This window comes from Silurus aristotelis (assembly GCF_946808225.1).
Source record: "Silurus aristotelis genome assembly, chromosome: 17".
Lineage (NCBI taxonomy): Eukaryota > Metazoa > Chordata > Actinopteri > Siluriformes > Siluridae > Silurus > Silurus aristotelis.
Genome location: NC_139590.1, coordinates 24,393,279 through 24,413,278, shown reverse-complemented (window position 1 = coordinate 24,413,278; position 20,000 = coordinate 24,393,279). Strand labels below are relative to the sequence as shown.

General features: G+C 42.0%; 1 protein-coding gene across 2 annotated transcripts in view; it reads right to left on the bottom strand.

The window, feature by feature from the left end:
• epha10 (EPH receptor A10) overlaps positions 1-20,000 on the bottom strand; it is an 80,346-nt gene that overhangs the window by 52,701 nt on the left and 7,645 nt on the right. For both annotated transcript variants that reach the window (XR_014537562.1, XM_083566475.1), the window contains exons 2-3: positions 6,811-6,875; positions 4,551-5,226 (exon numbers count right to left, since the gene is read on the bottom strand). Coding sequence is in view for 1 of the 2 variants with exons in the window: in XM_083566475.1 (XP_083422601.1) it covers positions 4,551-5,226; positions 6,811-6,875 (741 nt within the window). In the remaining variant the exon portion in view is untranslated. The remainder of the gene's footprint in view (positions 1-4,550; positions 5,227-6,810; positions 6,876-20,000) is intronic.

The following is a 20,000-nucleotide window of genomic DNA, read 5'->3' as shown; positions in this document are numbered from 1 at the left end:
ACATTAAGCTGCTAGTTGCTGGTCAGTAGATGATCTGTGATTAGATCACCTGATGCTGAGAAGGTGGATGGCTCAGATGAGGAGTATGAAGATGAGCAAGAGGGTTTGAGTTGGATCGTGAGATCAGTTAGGCAGGTTGGTTATACCAACACCCGGGAAATCAAAATGTAGCTCTCCAATGTACTGAAAAGCACTAGTACAGCCCTTTAACAACGCTTTCAGCACATTGGAGAGCTGCAATCTGAACATCTGGATCTCTCATAATCAGGAGATGAGAAATGTTTAACTCCACTAACGTTCACCTCCTTCTTCTCTGATTTTAAAAACTGAAGTCATTTCTGAGGGTGGCTTCTGAGTCACTCGCTCCACCTCAGATTTACTTCTCTATCTAACACTTCAGCTTTTCGGTAGTAAGAAACGCCACTCTACAGCTCATTGTGGACTCACACACTGACACACACTCAACTTGTGTCGAGCTTTCAGATGAGAAGGACCATGTTTTTTTGTTTTTTTTATAGTAAGCAAACAGGACTAAGCATTGAGTTCCTCCAAGCCATTTCTTCTCCCCTAAACTTAACACTGTGAAACGATCTGTTACAGAATATTTAACAAAACATCAAAACCCTGAACACAGAAACTTGTGTATGTTGGTAAAATTTATTGTAAGAATAAATGGTATGCAACAGTGGGACATTCAAGGTGCAGATGGATGCCTGTATTCCTCCACAGATCTTCTACATCAGTTATGATGTCAGAATTCTTTGCATCTCCATGTCCCTTGTTCCAGTGTCTAAGGTGGAGGTCTACATCACCATCCTCATGGCAAACAAGAGAACTGGGAATCCAAAGGACAAGGTTTAATCATTTCCTGATTAATTCCGTGTATTTAGCTATGGGTCAGGGTGCAAGCAATCTCCACAAAATGCTGGTGGGGTTGCAGATTTTTGTTCCAACCAATCAGGAGCCTCTCCTTACAGTCGATTAAAGGCCAATCGTGTGAGACAGCTAATTGATTGGAATGAAAACTTACAGCCACGTCAGCGCTTTAAAAATTACACATCGATGTCCTTAATACACACACAAAGTAGTCCAGGTGCTTGTTTTGGTTAAGATTATTAACAGTGAAGACCACTGGCTTGAACAACTGCAACAAGGGTCAGGGAGTCAACAACGGTTGTAATGATGAGACAAGATGAAGAACCTCTATAAGAACATCAGTACTGATCCATTCTCTGCCCAGATCCATTCCCTGACCACCAGCTTGATGTGTCACAATAATCAGAAAGATTAGACACGAGTAAAGTACAATTCTGACAAGTTTGGTGAGAAGTTGTGTATAATGAGAAGAACTGTTACTTTGATGGGATTTTTGATGATGATCTCCATCAGGCGTAAAAAAAAGGCTATTTTTCTCGTTCACACATTCACCATTGATCCGAAAATGACACTCGTCCTACACTGATGCATCACAGTGACATGAAGACTGTGTGTGTGTGTGTGTGTGTGTGTGTGTGTGTGTGTGTGTGTGTGTGTGTGTGTGTGTGTGTGTGTTTGTGTGTGTGTGTGTGTGTATGACATCTTTCGCAAGTCCTAATGTGCAATGCAGTGTGGGAGATGTGGCCACTTTGCATGCAGCAGAATCCAGTACTGAAGGACCCCCACCACCACCGTCACACACAGTCACACACACACTCACACACACTCTCCTATGCTAAATGAGGCCATCATGATGCAACCCAGCCATGTAATTCTGTCCTGCAGCCTGTAGTCAAGCAAACCTTCACACAATAATCCTCAATAAAAACGTTCCTACAGGAATTCTTTACGTCCTTCACTCGTTCTCTCTGCATCCTCATCTATATGGGGTTTCCTCTGGGTTCTCAGGTTTTCTTCCAACTTCTTAAACACTGTAGTGTTAAGTAGCGACTCTACGTGTAAATGAGTGTCTAACAGATCGTATCACTAACATCTCTTTCTCTTGTGTTTTAGGATGTTTTCAAAAACAGAATAGCATTTACTTTATCATCATTTACATTAGGCCACGCCCACTTAGGGTTTTCATCTGAATACAGATAGTGTAATTTCGTCACACCCCTAGTGTGTGTGTGTGTGTGTGTGTGTGCGCGCGCGCGCACGCTAATTCTTGCAAAATTGTTAATAAATGACTAGCATGATGTTGCAGAAACAATTTTTATGTAAAAAGTATTTTATGGACCTATAGTTATGAACTTTCCCATTTCCATGAGAATCATCTTCATGTTCCCTGAAATAGAATTTTTCCCATTTGAAAAATGGCAAATTGTTTAAAACACACTGCCTGGATAAGAAATACTTCTGTTCTGATGTAAATAAGACGATACTTAAGAGTCTGTGATGGATGGTTACAGCAGGGATTAATTTTTTTCACCTGTTAATAATCCTTCAACCCTGACTGATGCAGTGTGGAGCTTCTCATTTCTTAAATGCTGTGGAGAGCCATCAGGGCCAACAAGTCCTTCTCTGATGATCTAACCTCGTATTAAACGATTTCTAATAATCTATTAGCTTCATTTCATAGCATTGTGTCTATATGCAAGTTTCTATCCAATCAGATTTCAGCCTTCATGTCACATGATGCCGTAATGCACAGCTGCACTTTTTTTTAGAGCGATAAACTAAAGCTGTTGCGTCAACCAATCCAAATGCGAGTTGCAATAATGTGGGCATTTTCGTCTCCTTTGATAGGATGGACAGAGAGTGCGCTAGTCAGAGTTCACAAACCAAATCTGTAGCGAAGTGCGCAATCTTAAAAACATATTCATGTGGATGTAATTGCTGTTTTTATATTCCACAAAGACTGACATAGGAGGAGGAGTCACCCAAATGAGGGTGGGTTCCCCTTTTGAGTCTGGTTCCTCTCAAGGTTTCTTCCTCATAACATCTAAGGTTTTTCCTTCACCACAGTCTCCATGGTGATCATGGGGATTAACACACCATTCACCTTCACTGTTAAATTCTGTAAAGCTGCTTTGAGACAATGTGTGTTGTGAAAATCGTAATAGAAATAAACTTGATTTGTACTTTTGCGTTTTTTCTTTCCTGTAGAATTTGCAGAAAAACAGAATTTTAATCCCCAGGAAAATCTCAATGCGTGGAGAAATGCATGTGATGAGATGAATATCGAAGCTTCTGTTAAATTTAATGCACGTGGGCAGTGCAGTTGTGGCTCCAGTGAAAGGAGACGTGTTGAATTGTGTTCATTGGGTTTCTTGCTTTTGCATTTTTACTGTATGAAATTCCTGTCTGTGAAGCAGCGCTCTGTTCTACTGCCTTTTCTAAAATAAATACACACACACACACACACACACACACACACACACACACTATACTGTATGCACACAGATATATAGGGTCTGTGACGTGCAGGACACGTTAATATGCTCGTCTCGACTCAGCGTTATTTCCTTCTCGGTTCTCTCTTCGCCTGTCGCTTCCTTTTTACATCAAATTAGGTCACAACCCCAAGACACGTATTTATTTATTTCCTTTTGTAGGTGATGTAACGCTGCTACAGAAAGGCACTAAACACCACCATGAGTCACTGATGAAATGTGATTAAATAAACGTCTGGGTTCAGGGACACGTTACACAACCGCGTACGCAACCTCCCGATGTGGCAGCTGTTTACTTCAACACCAGACCTGGTTTAGAAACGTGGGACGATTACACGTCTGCAGCGCTGCTCGACTTCTTTCATACGAAATCAGGCCAGAACTTAATAATGCCAGAAAAATGGAAAATCAGTTATGTAGCATCACCACATTGTGTGAGACACTCCACCTGTTTCATTTACAGCCAAATCTTCTCCTCCCTTCTCTTTCCTTAACATCCTCAGGGTATTTTCTTTCTTTTCCTTCACTCACTGGATGATACAATAATAATATAATGATATAATGATAAAGGTTCAACTGATCATGAGTTAAGAAACACGTACAGATTAATAAAAAGACAGACAGACAGACAGACAGACAGACAGACAGACAGACAGACAGACAGACAGACAGACAGACAGACAGACAGACAGACAGATAGATAGATAGATAGATAGATAGATAGATAGATAGATATTGATTTATTCCATATTATTTTTATATATAAAATTTGTATAAAATGTGATTTAATATATTATTTAACTAAACAGGCATTTTAAGAATATAAATTGTTGATGTTCACAAAATGTAAATATAATAAACAAGCAATTTTATATTTAGCATTTTTTTGTAACTGTAATGAAATTGAACCAAACTGCGAGTTGAGGCACGTACCGAACTGTGAAAGTACATCCTTAGCACCTGTTGTGGTTAAACTACTCCCACAATACTTTATTTTTATTGGGACACCTGCCATTTCCAGCCCCATGTGCTTCTCCCTGAGCACACAATTGTGTTTTTACAGTAAAAACCTTCCACTGAAAGACAACTAACCTGCCAAACAGCACACTGTGTGTGTGTGTGTGTGTGTGTGTGTGTGTGTGTGTTTCAGATCTCCAAAAGTTCATAAACTCTTCCTACCTTCACAGCTGCTGTGTCCCTCCTCGTACCCGGCACTGCAGCTGCACCTTCCGATGGGCACCAGCCACTCCCCCTCTGCGCTGCAGTGCATCCTGGGAGGTGAATCGGTGGCGTCCGGCTCAGAATTGTTAACGCAGACTCCCCGAACCTCCACCAGCGTGGCAAATGCGGCCTCGGCCACCGTGTCCGGGAACACGGCGAGGTTCTGCACGGCGGCGCGGCAGCGTTTGTAGTAAACGCGCACGGAGACGATGGCCACGCACGCGCCCACGTCCTGGAAGGCCAGGTGGAAGCCACGGCGCGTCAGAGGCCCGATTTCACGCACCTCTGTGTTCAGCTTCATCTTCCTCTCGCCCAGGTCGCCCTGCGTGAAGCTCTCATCCGCCGCGATGGTGTCCACTTTACTGTAGCGCGCCTCGTCGTCGTCGTGGCCCCCCAGCGACCGGTCCGACTCTGCGTACAGCAGGTTGAACGTCTCCTTACAGCTTCCTGCCACGCCCGGAATGCTGTTACAGTCACGCAGCGTGAACTGCAGCTCCACAAAGATACGCTGACCTCCGCGCCGCCCGATCCACCCAGTCCTTAGCCAGTTGTTCTGGTTCGGCTCCATCACGTTACACACCTGGTAAGTGCGGATCGGTTTGTACTTTTCATCCACGCCACTGATTTCCTCCCACTGTGCACACACACACACACACACACACACACACACACACACACACACACACACACACACACACACACACACACACTTTACTCCTGTTCAAGTTGCTGTTCATTTCAGCACTACAGGGACTTATTTTTATACGCTGAAAAACCATTTCATTTTCTCTGAATCTTGAGCAGGTAATGTTTTAGTTTTTCACAACCAAAAAAAACCCACAAATTTTATTAGTCCATTATTTTAGTTTTTGTATACTTTATTTAATTAATGATTTTTATTGTTATACAGATTTATTCAAAAAGAATGAACGGATATCATGACGCATCGCTTCAGTTCTCAAGCATCGTCATGGAACGAGTCAGTGACCAGTTGAAAAAGGAGAAATCTAATAGATTGTGAATATAATACTTGTGACTTTTCCTTAATGAAATATTGCGTAATGAAATCGGTTCATTCTTTTATGAAAAATCCTGTATATTAATCATTCTTTGTTAGTTTATTTGTTTTAAACTCCTTGAACTCTCTTCCTGACAGCCCTTATGACTATTTATGACTTTTATCTCTCTCTTTACTAATTCTTTTTTCATGTATTTAAACCTCCTTTTTCACTCGGTTTGCTTTTCTGATGAAACTACAGGTTCGGAGGGATCCGTACGTTTGCATGCGCATGTGATATTTTTATTAAAGTGTCTGTAATAAGCCTGTAATTACACTGTGTTTTGTTTAGTTTCCCGGCAGGAGAAAGCTGCAGTAATTCCTGGCCGCAAACCTGAAGTAAACCTCGCTTCCTTCCTCTCGTCTCTCAGTAATAAAGAGACATAATCAGAAGCTCCGGCGTGTAAATAAGACACGCTGCAGGTCACGAGGACGGTGATGAGTTTAATTCAGAGGTTGCTGCGAGCTCCTGTTCCTCCTGCTGCTCGTGTTCCAGGCAGGAGTAATCAAGTAAACGGTGAAGTTCAGGTTCCAGACACCGATCTTTAACCTGCGTCCTGTTACCTGACCTCTGACAAAACGGGTTCTAGCACCTGGTTTTTTTTTTTTTTTTAGAATATCTTAATTTTATTCCTTAAAACAATACATGAAATTATAATAAATATAAATAAAGCAGATTTCTTCATGTTAATGAGCATAAATAAACACTGCTTTAGTTGAACTATAATCCAGGTTATTATTTTAATAGAATTATAAATTAGTTTATTAAAATTTTAAATTACAATACAATTAACTGTAGTATGAGTTGTATAATGTACACTACACTACTACTGCTTATTACCGTTAATTACAACTAGTTATTTACAGTATTACAGTTTATTGAAGGTATAAATTACTGTTGAATGCAGTGTAAAACTGTGTAATAGAGTTTATTACAGTTAAAAGTCGTTTATTTTAGTTGTTTATTGTAATTAGTTGCAGTTAGTGGTTTGGTCTTGAATTAAATTTTCCTCTGATTTCTTGTTAAACATTAATATTTCTAATAAAACGTCACTGCGGGGACTTTTTTGATGTGTGAAGTGGGGTTTTTTTGCTAAAAAACAAACTTCAGAATCATTAAATTCACGGATTCCCAAAGATAAAGAATAAATCAGAACTCACTCCATTTGCAGGATATGAGGTCCAGCCCAGTTCTGCCTGGGATTCTTTCGAATTTAACAACAGCACTGAGAGAAACACAAAACACAGAAAATAGATTTTAATCATAAATAAATAAGAGTATCATGAGAAGAGATCTGATATTACTCAAGACAATAACATGAGAGAAACGATTCGTCTTTCCTCATGAAAAACAGCCCGTAATCAGGATAGATAGAAAAGCATCGTCTCTGCATTACAACTGAGAGAGAGAGAGAGAGAGAGAGAGAGAGAGAGAGAGAGAGAGAGAGAGAGAGAGAGAGAGAGAGAGAGAGAGAGAAGTAGAGAATGTGATCATTAGGACATGATCAGGGCTGAAAGACACACCCACACACACCCACACATGGACAAAGTGGACACTTCAGCAGCAGAAAGACAAGACTTCTGTCAGCTTCCTTTATACCAGATCCAGCATGTTTCAGCACCTCCCACCCCACCATACACACCCACACACACATCTGGAATTCTCCTGGATCAGCGTTATAAAGACGGTTGCACATGATCAGTCTAGAGTAGTGATTAGAAGATCAGATCATTTTAGTGAATCTTGTTCATCATTTCGTTCCTTTAATTAGAAATAATATGGTACACTTTTTAATAAGCAGATCCTCCAACATCATATATATACACACACACACACACACACACACACACACACACACACACACACACACTGCATAGCGTCTATGTAAATGAATAGAAAGTAAACAAATCACTCTTTCAGAGGACTCGTTCTTGTAAGTCACAATAAACCTCAATATGATGTAACTCCTGTATGACATTTGGTGTCACCCCAATTTCCCTTTTAAGTCTGGTTCCTGTCAGGGTTTCTTCCTCATACCATCTCAGGAACTTTTTCCCCTCACCACCAGCTTATTGGGGATAAACGTTTAGGGATGACAGCTTCTTTCTGTCTTCATATCACTCTGTCTTCTACATCTGCCTTCTTTCAAACCAACCACCTGCATGTGTTTCTTCACCACATCAATAAACCTCCTCCTTTTCCGTCCTCTTTTCCTCCTGGTGTTCTCCATCCTCAGCATTCTCCAAACCCATTCGAGGTGTTATCAAAAAGTTTAGAGATTAGTTTTGTAACTGCACGCACAGTCACAGGGAGCACTGAACTTCATAAGTCAGTGTTCCTAAAGACATTGTCGTGTGTAAATCAGGAGATATTGTGATGCTGAAAGTGTGGAAATGTAGAAAAATAAAAGAACTTTCTTGTAAACAGAGCTTGTGGTGAAACTTCATATACCCCGTGTCCCTCTGAACATGACCAAACCATCTCAATCTGAAGGGAACAACTTCTAGGGACTGATTTATGAATATAACATTTTTATCTATTTATATTTGTGAAGCTGCTTTGGGACATAAAAATTACACAATAAGTTACTATACAAAGAACACAAATAAACTCAATCAAGACCCAGGTTTATATCTGAGCTTCTCTCATCAGGTTTCACAAACACTGATGCAGAAGAAGCACCAGAGCTTGAGGTTATGAAGGCTGATCTTTGAAAGAAGTAGAGCAGGATGAGAGTAAAGTCACTAATAAGAGCAGAGGAGGATTTTTTTCCAAGCTGCTGTTCATTCATTAGATTTTAATGCAGTTTATTGTTCGGTGCAGTTCATTACTGCTGCAGTTAATTACACATTGTTACGCTTATTAATTACTGTTTCAAATTACATTCATTACAGTTACTGCACGTTCATTTACAATCACATTAACACAATCTCACTACGCCTCTGTACTCTAAGCTTTTACTCCATTGGTCACTCGAGTGTTTCCTGTTTTCCAAATCCGTTCAATCAAAACCACACAATCTGAACTCCTCTCTCTCTCTCTCTCTCTCTCTCTCTCATTCTCTCTCTCTCTCTATATCTCTCTTTATCATTCTCTCTCTCTCTCTATATCTCGCTCCCTCATTCTCTCTTTCTCTCTCTCTTTACTTCTCCATCATTCTCTCTCTCTACTTCTCCCTCTCTCTCTCTCATTCTCTCTCTCTCTCTCTCTCATTCTCTCTCTCTCTCTCGCTCCCTCATTCTCTTTACTTCTCCATCATTCTCTCTTTCTCTCTCTCATTCTCTCTTTCTATCTCTCTTTACTTCTCCCTCATTCTCTCTCTCTCTCGCTCCCTCATTCTCTTTCTATCTCTCTTTACTTCTCCATCATTCTCTCTCTCTCTCTCTCTCTATCTACACTTCTCCCTCATTCTCTCTCTACCTCTCCCTCATTCTCTCTCTCATGCTCTCTCGCTCTCTCTCTCTCTCTCTTTCTCTACCTCTCCCTCTCTCTCCCTCTCTGCAGATTTCCTGTGATGTGAATAAAAGCGGGGTGTATATTTAGCCGAGCCGGGGCGCAGTAACAGATGATTCATGGTACAGTAATGAGAAGGTAATGTGTGATGCGCGATGTTCCGAGGTCGAGCTTTCAGACGCCGTGACGATGATCCGCTTCCTCGCTGAGAAACACAGCTGCTGAGCTCTCTCTCACTCTCTCACTCTCTCTCTCGCTTTCTCTTTCCGGTCGGAGAACTTTCTGATAAACACTTAGCACTCAGCTGCCTCACCACCATCATCACCACCTGCTGATTACAGCAGCTCCACCTCCACCCCGAGACCGAAAGAAAGTGAAGATCGAATGAATGAATGAGAGAGAGAGAGAGAGAGAGAGAGAGAGAGAGAGAGAGAGAGAGAGAGAGAGAGAGAGAGAGAGAGAGAGAGAGAGAGAGAGAGCAAGAAATACAGAAGAAAATGAGAACTGAATGGAGATTTAACAAATAATGAATAAGACGGACAGACAGGCAGAGAGTGGGACAGACATAAGCAGAGGGACAGACTGAGGGTGCATTACTAGAGATCAGTTGTACAGACTAATCTGTGAACAGAACAGAGGATGAGAACAGTGAAGGAAAAACAGACAATTAGACGTGAATAGTGAGAAAGTAAATGGTAAGAACGATAACGGTGAGGATGAGAATGCCGGGGATAAGAATGGTGGAGACAAGAAAAGTGAGAACAAGAACAGTGGGAATAAGGGGGGCAAGGATGAGGACAGTGAGGATGAGGACAGAGGGGACGAGGACAGTGGGGATGAGAGCGGCAGGGAAGAGGATAAGAGGGGACGAGGACAGTGGGGATGAGAGCGGCAGGGAAGAGGATAAGATGGGACGAGGACAGTGGGGATGAGAGCGGCAGGGAAGAGGATAAGAGGGGACGAGGACAGTGGGGATGAGAGCGGCAGGGAAGAGGATAAGAGGGGACGAGGACAGTGGGGATGAGAGCGGCAGGGAAGAGGATAAGATGGGACGAGGACAGTGGGGATGAGAGCGGCAGGGAAGAGGATAAGAGGGGACGAGGACAGTGGGGATGAGAGCGGCAGGGAAGAGGATAAGAGGGGACGAGGACAGTGGGGATGAGAGCGGCAGGGAAGAGGATAAGAGGGGACGAGGACAGTGGGGATGAGAGCGGCAGGGAAGAGGATAAGAGGGGACGAGGACAGTGGGGATGAGAGCGGCAGGGAAGAGGATAAGAGGGGACGAGGACAGTGGGGAATGCATGAGAATGTGCTGATCCCAAACACACAGTTATAATATTAGCAGAGCAGAATTCAATAGGACGGATTATCCATGTGCTGGGACAAAGTCCTCACAGCTTCCTTTGGGTGCTTTATCTCTAAAGACACACTGTCCACACACACACACACACACACACACACACACACACACACACACACACAATGTATACATGGGCTCCGAGGCTCTGGCAATCAGAAACTACTCACAGGCCAAGCACTATCCCTCTAATAAGCATACAACTGAAAGACAGATGAGCTCTGTGTGTGTGTGTGTGTGTGTGTGTGTGTGTGTGTGTGTGTGAGACTCCTCAGTGGCTGTTAGCGCCAACAGAACAGCAGAGCACATTAACTCAGAACCCTGTTCAGCCTTTTTACGGCCTCATTAAACTTTCAGCTTTAGTAATGGGGTCTAAAGAGTGGCTTCTCTCCTCTGAGATGCCCATAGCCAAATCTCTCTCTCTCACACACACACACACACACACACACACACACACACACACACACACACACACACACACAGAGTGTGGCGTGTGCCATACCGGTGCACCTGATCCACGGCTCAGCAGGACGTCTCGCTCCAGCGGAAGTCTCAGCTGCCCTTTCTAATGTTTGCTTTGTGGCAGTGTAAATGCCACTCGCTGACATTCATCGCCACAAACACATTCGTTTCACCTCCTGTTCTCTGAAAAGGTGACGCATACCTCAGTCCCATCTGCTCCACCACATCATCTCACGTACCACCTTGAGATTCCACCTCGCTGCTCGAGCGCTGGTACAAAGTTTTACATCGCATCTACATTTCACATCTCATTACGCCAAAGTTTAAATAAAAACAGCATCACACACACACACACACACACACACACACACACACACACACACACACACACACACCTTATCCTGAGTGACCCACACCTAAGCAGTTGAGGTTAGGGGCCTTGCTCAGGGGCCCAGAAGTTGCAGTTTGATGTTGCTGGGTTTTTTATCGCAATCGAAAACTTTCAGGTAAAAGCTTTTTACTCTCCTTTAGGTTTCACCACCAGCTTTCTGGAAATTTCAGTACGATTTTCGCTTCAAATCACAAAAACTTAAGAAAAAAATCGAGTTTTTTTTTTATTATTATTGACTTACATTAATGATTTGATTTTCAAAATTAAAAAAATCCATAAACGATGACATCATAACCCAAACCACACAGTAAAAACAGAAGTAATGGCACCCCCTTAACAACAGAAAGCATTTTTTGGTTTATTTATGGCACCTTTTTAATCTTATAGTCGCCATTTTGTGTTTTATTGCCAGTTTTGTGGGCGTGGCTAAATACCATTGAATTACAGCTGATTTGCCTTTAAAAAAAAGTAGAAAAATTCTAGTGAGATTTGTTAATTTGTTTCAGGCACAAAAACAATATTTTACACCATATTGAATAAAGGTGAACTGATAGCTAGGTTGAACTGTACTTGCCAATAACTGATTAATCAACCGATAAATTTTTAAATCACTACTGAATAAAAAACAAACATAAAATTCCATGTAAAATAGTGCTGAACTACATAATTAATAATGTGCTAAAGGAAAGAAATATAATTATATTTATTAATGAATAATAAATACAGCGGTCTTCGTGCATCGTGCAGTCTCACGTGTAAAAACAAACAGCACATGGTGTCAGTGATTGGCCTCTAGAGGCCGCTATTGTAATGATAGTGGTCCGGTAACTGGAAAAACTATCTGGATGGATTTTTGCCGATAGCCGATAACACTTTTTTAAGTATTGCTTTATTGTTGATATGTGTACACACAAAACACAGACACACACTTTTACACACCAAGTTTACTGACAGCATTAGTCAGACCTGGTTACAATAAAAAAATAAAAAAAAACGATTTTTTTTTTTTTTCCTGGAAAGTACCACAGAGCTGAATTCTCCTTCCTAACTTCTGCACAGTCTCGTATTCTAACTTATACAAGTTCCAGAAGTGCACTACAACCTTGAAAGGCTTCAACTAAATGCTACATGAGCTTTTATATGAATGCAGAACGTTTTTTTTTAACCTCGATACGATCTTTTAAAGAAGATGAAATCTGGTTAGTGTCGTGTTTTTTTTTTATATACACTCCTTCACCCTTAAAATCTAAAGAGTCGGTAATTTCATTAGAGAGCCGTCTCGCTTGTAGAATCCGCGGCTCACATGCTAACGGCTCGTCTAGACACAGCAATCTAATTAGGTACAGAAAAAGCAGCAAATCAAATTTGGTTAATGTGTCCAGGCTGAACATCACCCGAGAGACAGTGGAAGAGCTCATTAATCACACAGAGCTCTTCTCCTCCAGTGTCCTTCCTCTCTCTCTCTCTCTCTCTCTCTCTCTTTCCTTTAACGCTTACTTCATAGTGAACCGCACTTCTGCTTCACCACAGCTGGATTCTTTCCCCTTTAACCTGCATTTGGTCAGTTACAGCGCTTCTCTCTTGTTCATCAGTTTGCTCTCTACAGCGCTTCTCATTTCATCAGTACCTGAGGGAAATGTTCATCTCTGCCTGAAGTTCTGGATTCACCTGAAACACCACTATTGCACTTTGTGTTTGACTCGAATCAAACTGAACAGTTTTTCTAAACATTTTTAAATTTTCATGTAGGTTCAGGGTTCGGGGGAACCAGTGGTGCACCAAGTACACAAACCATGTAGGAGAGTTCAATTACAGATACAGTTTTTGCTTTCAAATGTACGTAAACATCCAAAGTACTGATTTATTATAACTATAAATGTTCCTATTATCCATTTTGTTTCTTCACTTAATCACCTCAGTTTATGTGTAAAGACTCGAATGTGACTCAGCACACTGATCTATTAATAGAATGATATTAAAGACTCAAACACTGATTGATTTCTATTACAATCATCAAGAACCCAAAACCTTCTTTTCTACTACTCAAATAAATTGTCTGATTAAGGTCACGTGTGTGGTGGTGAGTTCCAGTCTGGAGTTTCTTCATCATTTATTCCTCTCTAAATGTTCTGCTTGATGTTGAACTGATACTGAACTGTATGTTGGTGAGCGTGCGCTCGATCCTGATTGGTGACTCGCTGCGTGTTTCACCAGTTACGTTTTTCTAAGGAGCAGAGTTCAGGAAGGAGTAGGGTTCTGAGGAGCTAGGTTCTGAGGAGCATGGTTCAGGAAGGAGCAGGGTTCAGGAAGGAGTAGGGTTCTGAGGAGCAGGGTTCTGAGAAGTAGGGTTCTGAGGATCAGGGTTCTAAAGAGCAGGGTTCTGAGGAGCAAGGTTCAGAAGGGAGCAGGGTTCTGAGGAGCAGGTTCAGAAAGGAGCAGCATCTCACTCAGACTGTGAGTCACACACCGAATTATAATGGATCAGAATTAAAAATTTAACTGAAATCACAAACGTGCTGCAAGAAACGATACTTCAGACAGCTGATGTTTACATCTCAGCATCTCATGTGTGGTTTCTCACTGACACCATGCACCAGGATGTGGGGGTGGAATGATTCATCATTCATTCTTTTCATCTTCTCCCTCTTATCCGTAATTTGGTCTAAGCAGATTCCCCAGACACTTCTCCGTGTCCAGGGATCGGGCTGTCAAGGCCCCCGCCTTCGACTGCTGCCCAATCCTCTCAGCACCGGTCCCTTACGGTCCCTCCTGCAGGTGGTGAGCCCACGGGAAGGCGGCCCCACGTCGCGCCGACGTCACGGTCCTTGATTTATTTTTCTCGTAAGGGTCCCCTGGAGCATAGAGGGTTAAGGGCCTTGCTCAAGGGCCCAAGAGTGGCAGCTTGGCGATACCGGGGCTTGAACCCCCGACCTTCCGATCGGTAACCCAGCGCCTTAACCGCTGGAGCCACCACTCCCCCCCCCTGGAATGAGTCTTCACTTAAAGGAAGAAAAAAGAAGGCGAGAGAGAGAGAGAGAGAGAGAGAGAGAGAGAGAGAGAGAGATGTACATTTAAAATAAAACACAAACATCACTTAAAACACACACGCATACACATACACACGCACGTACAGCTTGTATTTCCAATCTCATGTGTTACTCATGCATTTTATTTACATTTCTCCTCATTGGGTCATGTTTACTTAACACAATCGGGCATATTTGTGTATAATGAATGAATACTTAATAACTGTGTGTGTGTGTGTGTGTGTGAGTGTGTGTGTGTGTGTGTGTGTGTGTGTGTGTGTGTGTGTGTGTGTGTGAGTGTGTGAGAGAGAGAGAGAGAGAGTGAGAGAGAGTGAGTGTGTGTGTGTGTGTGTGTGTGTGTGTGTGTGAGTGTGTGAGAGAGAGAGAGAGAGAGAGAGAGAGAGAGAGAGAGAGAGAGAGAGAGAGAGTGAAAGAGAGTGAGAGAGAGTGAGTGTGTGTGTGTGTGTGATGTAACGTGGTCAGATGGTCAGGCGGCTGTAGTCCTGTCTCAGGGACAGATTGCAGAGGAAATGCCAGTTCTACTGCTTCATCCAACTCCACACACACACACACACACACACACACACACACACACACACACACACACACACACACACACACACACACACACACACACACAGGCGATTAAATGATTAAACGCGTTCTGTTCAGGATTGGGTTGTTTCCATCAAGCAAGATTATGAGTGTGTTTTCAAGGACAGAGCAAGGACACAGAAATGCAAAATGCACAGCATCAGAGGGTAAAAAGTTCCAGAATTACACTTCTAAACAAGTTCTATTCATGTATAAATCACTTTATTATTAATAATAATATTAATATTATTAATAATAATAATAATCTCGGTACTCTAGTGTCTAATGAGTGAAAAAAAGTGGACCAACAGTTAAATAAAAAGTGTTTAAAAAAGTAATTCTACAGTAAAATGAATAAAAAGATCATATAAAAAGCTTAACTGCAGTAACAAAGAAAAGAACAATATAATATATATATATATATATATATATAAACAAAATGTACACAGTTACACTAATTACAATTAAACATTAATATATGATCTAAAAATAAAAAAGGCAATGTAGCATTTTTTTTTATCTAAGGGTGATGAATGTTTAATGGTAATTAGGCCACGCCCCCATACAATAATAATATAATATAATGAGTGATGAACATGAGCTCGGTGCTGAACTCATCATCTGATCTTTTAGTTTAGATTTTACGCTCATGTTGGTGATACAGAAAGCTTTCATTAGATTTCTGTGGATATGAGAGAAGAGTGTGAGTAAGTGTGTGTGTGTGTGTGTGTGTGTGTGTGTCTGTGTGTCTGTGTGTGTGTGATGAGTTGGGAGCTGTTGTGTGGGTTGAGCTGACTGAGAGGTGAGCAACGTTACTCAGAGCCTCATCATGCCAAGAAGCAATGGCAGAACCAGCTAAACTCCATTCTGTGTGTGTGTGTGTGGTGTAACAAATAATTATGTATTTAAATATTTACACACACACACACACACAGACACACACATCTCTGATATCTCTAACATCTAACTCCTCTAAATCCTCCATCTCTCCAAACTCTCCCATCTCACTTACCACCACAAACTCCTCCATTTCTCCATTTTATGTATTTAATCTCTTTTATCTTCTCCATCTGCAGTGTGTTTGTTGAAAGCGGAGATGTTTGGTGATGTTGATGGTCTGTTCTGCCGAGCGCGAGAAGAACCATGGATCTGTGAAGCCAACTCTGTTTAGAGGCAAACAGGTCATGCCCGGATTGTGCGAACAGACTTCCGTTAGTTTGACAAGTGCTTGTTTGCGAACGTGTGTGTGTGTGTGTGTGTGTGTGTGTGTGTGTGTGTGTGTGTGTGTGTGTGTGTGTGTGTGTGTGTGTTCTTGGCTGTTCTGTTCCTCTTAATATTCCAAAATGCTACGTGCTGTCTTGTTCAAACGCTTCCCATCTGTAGCCTGGGCAGCAGAAAAACTCGCAGAGTCACATTTGCATTTTAATTCACATTCAATCACCTGTGTGTGTGTGTGTGTGTGTGTGTGTGTGTGTGTGTGTGTGTGTGTGTGTGTGTGTGTTGCCAGAAAAAAAAAGTTTTTCCTCTTCTTTTGTTTTTTATAAATCTGATTCCATGTAAAAATGCAAATGACACATAGCTCTCTCTCTCTCTCTCTCTCTCTCTCTCTCTCTCTCTCTCTCTCTCTCTCTCTCTCTCTCAATCTCTCAATCTCTCAATCTCTCAATCTCTCAATAAAATCCATTATATATCATTGTCATATGGACACCAGTCAACAAATTTAAATTCTGACACTCAGAAATCCGTCAATATCTCCCTCTCCCTCAATCTCTTCTTTTATCCCTCTCTTTCTATCCCCTTCTCTCCCCCTCGATCTCTCCACCTTCTGTGTCTCTCTCTCTCTCTCTCTCTCTCTCTCTCTCTCTCTCTCTATTCCCCCCCTTTCTACCGCTCCATTTTCCTCTCTTCTTCTTTCCCCGTCTCTAGCATGATCGTACTCATGGTAGTCTCTTCCATCGCAGCACATGATGTTAAATCAGAATGAATACCTACTTCACACATTCTCTGATTTGTGTATCTAAGTGCCTCTCGTCTCATTTTGTGTCTCTTCTTCTTCATTCTCACTCATTTCTCTCTCTCTCTCTTTCTCACGCTCTCTCTCTCCTGGGCTGACGGCTGTAATGAGAATGGCGTACAGGATGATTGGCAGGGTGGAAATAGGAGAGAAAGCCGTGTTCTCGCTCTCGTTTTTGCTGATTAAACTCTCAGACTGGGGAAGAGATCCAGGGTTCTGGTGTTCTCGCTCTCTCTCTCTCGCTCTCTCTCTCGCTCTCTCTCTCGCTCTCTCTCTCCCACCATTCCTCATACCTGACAGCTCTATCACTCATACCACCCTCTGCTTTTCTCTAACACAGAACCATCAGGTCTACTGAAATGGAAATGAGAAAGAATTTCTACTTTTGAGGTTGGAGGTCGAGAGGTCACACTGTTGAAGTGTGTTCATGTCCCGAGTCGTCACTGGGAGCCGGAGTATATTCCTAATTGTTTTGATATCTGCCATGTTTCTGTAGGAACAACATCTCATGCTTGAATTTCACCACCTCGGCATTGCGTCCAGTCCAAGTCCAGTATATGATTAAATGATGTTTACATTGTTCCTCCAAACACGATGGAAATAGTAGAAGAGAAAAACTTTTCACTTTGTTTACAAACATAGAGGAACAAGGGCTGTGTATTCACAAGGATCTGGCAACACGAGACGCCTCACGTGCCATGAAGCCCATGAAGTCTTTCCCGTACCACACATCAGTGAAATCAAGTTTACTGCAATGCATGAACACGATTAGTGTCATTGTGCAGAAGATGCTCATTTTTTATTTTTTTACATATGCACATAGTCATTAAAAACTAAAAAGGGTTGCAGAATTCCAGGAATTCCAAGAACTTTCCACAGGAATTAACGGAAATAAACAGAATTTACAAAAAATGCAGGTTAGCCTAAAACAGGGAACTTTAATGTAGTAGGGGAAAAAAATCTCATTATAATTTTGCAGAAGTTTTTACTTCCTCCCCCAGAAAACAGGTGGATATTAACGCTAATGCTAACATTAGCACCGTGCCGTTATGCTAACACTTTCCGTCACTGTTTAAGATCAGAGAGAAGAAGACTGCTAATATCTAGTGGGTGGAGTATAAACCCAAAACAAAACAAATCACTTTTACACCAAGAACTGAGAAAAAGCTCTGAATCCATGAACAAGTCGAGTGGTGCTTCACTGCACATAAATAAGACGAACATTATTAAAGTCCCACTTTCTCTGAAAGCTCTTCACCCTGAGCCCTGATTTGGTCCCTCTTTACTCTCCCTTCAATAAAAGAATCCATAAAGCGAATCATGCAGATGCATTCGATTCGGCTTTCGGCGCTTTGTTCGGAATTCCCCGGAGCTTTAATTCCTATAACCTTCCGACTGTCAGGAGAACCTCGACATGACCTTTGATGACCTTTTTACCTCGGCATTAAGTTTGAAATCGATAGCACGCAATGGAGAGCACGCTAAGGTAGAAGATGAGCGTTGACCTTGGGCAGGAGACAAGGTCAGGTCGGCTCGGTACAGAGATGAGGTATTGAGCATATCGAACGGGTCGTGACCTTTGGATTTTTTTATGCAATCTTAACTGTAACGCTTTCGTCAAACCTCCACCATCGATTCTCCTGTACGCCGCTGCAGGAGTTCAACACGCCGCAGGAAATAAGGAGGCAATTAGCAAGCAGTCGAAATAATCAGTCAAATCCGTTCACGACGCCTTTTTATTAAACGAGGCTTTAAACGGATTAATGCTCCTCCATTACCGGCCTCGCTGATGAGCACGCAAACAATCAGAGGCGAAACGGTATGGAGCGGCACGACTGCGGGAACGACACCAGATTACAGCTCCACGGAAAAACGCGGAAATCTGTCCGTCGTTAAAACCCTGACAGGAAGGAGGACTGCGCATTAATCTCCTAAGCGCCATTTTTTTATGCAGCATCTGCACTTTAGCATCTATAATTCATCTCAAATCTCACTAATCATTTATTTATTTATTCATCACAGTCACAGGCGCTCGATAATTAACGACTATCAGGAGTGGAACCGAGGCCCTCGGAGGCTGTCTCGAGGTTTATTCTTCCAGATCTATTCACATCTTTACGTGTTAGGAGCCGATCGATCCCTCTGGACTCGCAGTCTGTCGCAAAGCCTTTCAGGGATCCAGAGAAGCAGAGACATCAGAAGCATGTCAGAGGTCACACCAGGATCTAGCAGGAAATTAACCATCTGAGAAATTCATGACGAACATCCCTTGAGTTCTTGGTTTCCCAGCTGACGCCTTTAGAATGGAATCGGGATGTTTAGGATATTTAGATTTTGTTCTTTTCTCCATACCATGAGCACCTAAATCCCTGGTCTGGACGTAGTGCTTCCAAAAATGTTCAGGTTTCACGACAACACACAAAAGTGCTGCCAAATATCCATAAATCCTTCACTCAGCAGAAGTGCAGATACTGATGTTTTAAAAGATTCTGGTAAAAGATGAAGTTTTGACTGCACTTTTTTACTCAAGTTAAAGGAAAGACGTTTGGGCTCCGACATGTTCTTCAGTAAAAAGTAGTGATTATTACTACCTGTTTTAGTGTCACGCTGGAATGTGTCTGCTCTCAGTCATGTTCTCATCACTGACTCCATCTGTCTCATTCACGTTAACCCCAGACTTCTTACTGCCTTCTCATTATGAGCTTCAGAATCTAGTCTACGTCTGTGGTGTGAGAGACGGGAAACGATGCACCAGTGGATTCAGAAAGCTGCGCAATCACAAGTAACATGTTGATGTGCTAAAAACGGCGCAGTGAGAAGAACAAAGATTGATGATTGGTGGTCACCAAATAAAAAAAAATAAAAAATAAAAAAAAAGGAACGAGTCTGTTTTGAAAATGTAAGAAGTAAAAATGACTGAGTGAAAAACTAAAATACCAGAAAAATCTACTTAAGTACAGACACAAAGTATTTGTACTTCATCACTTCTCATTTCTGCAATACAGAGAAGAAAAAGAACTGGACTAAACCACTAAAAGTGGACTAAACCAAAA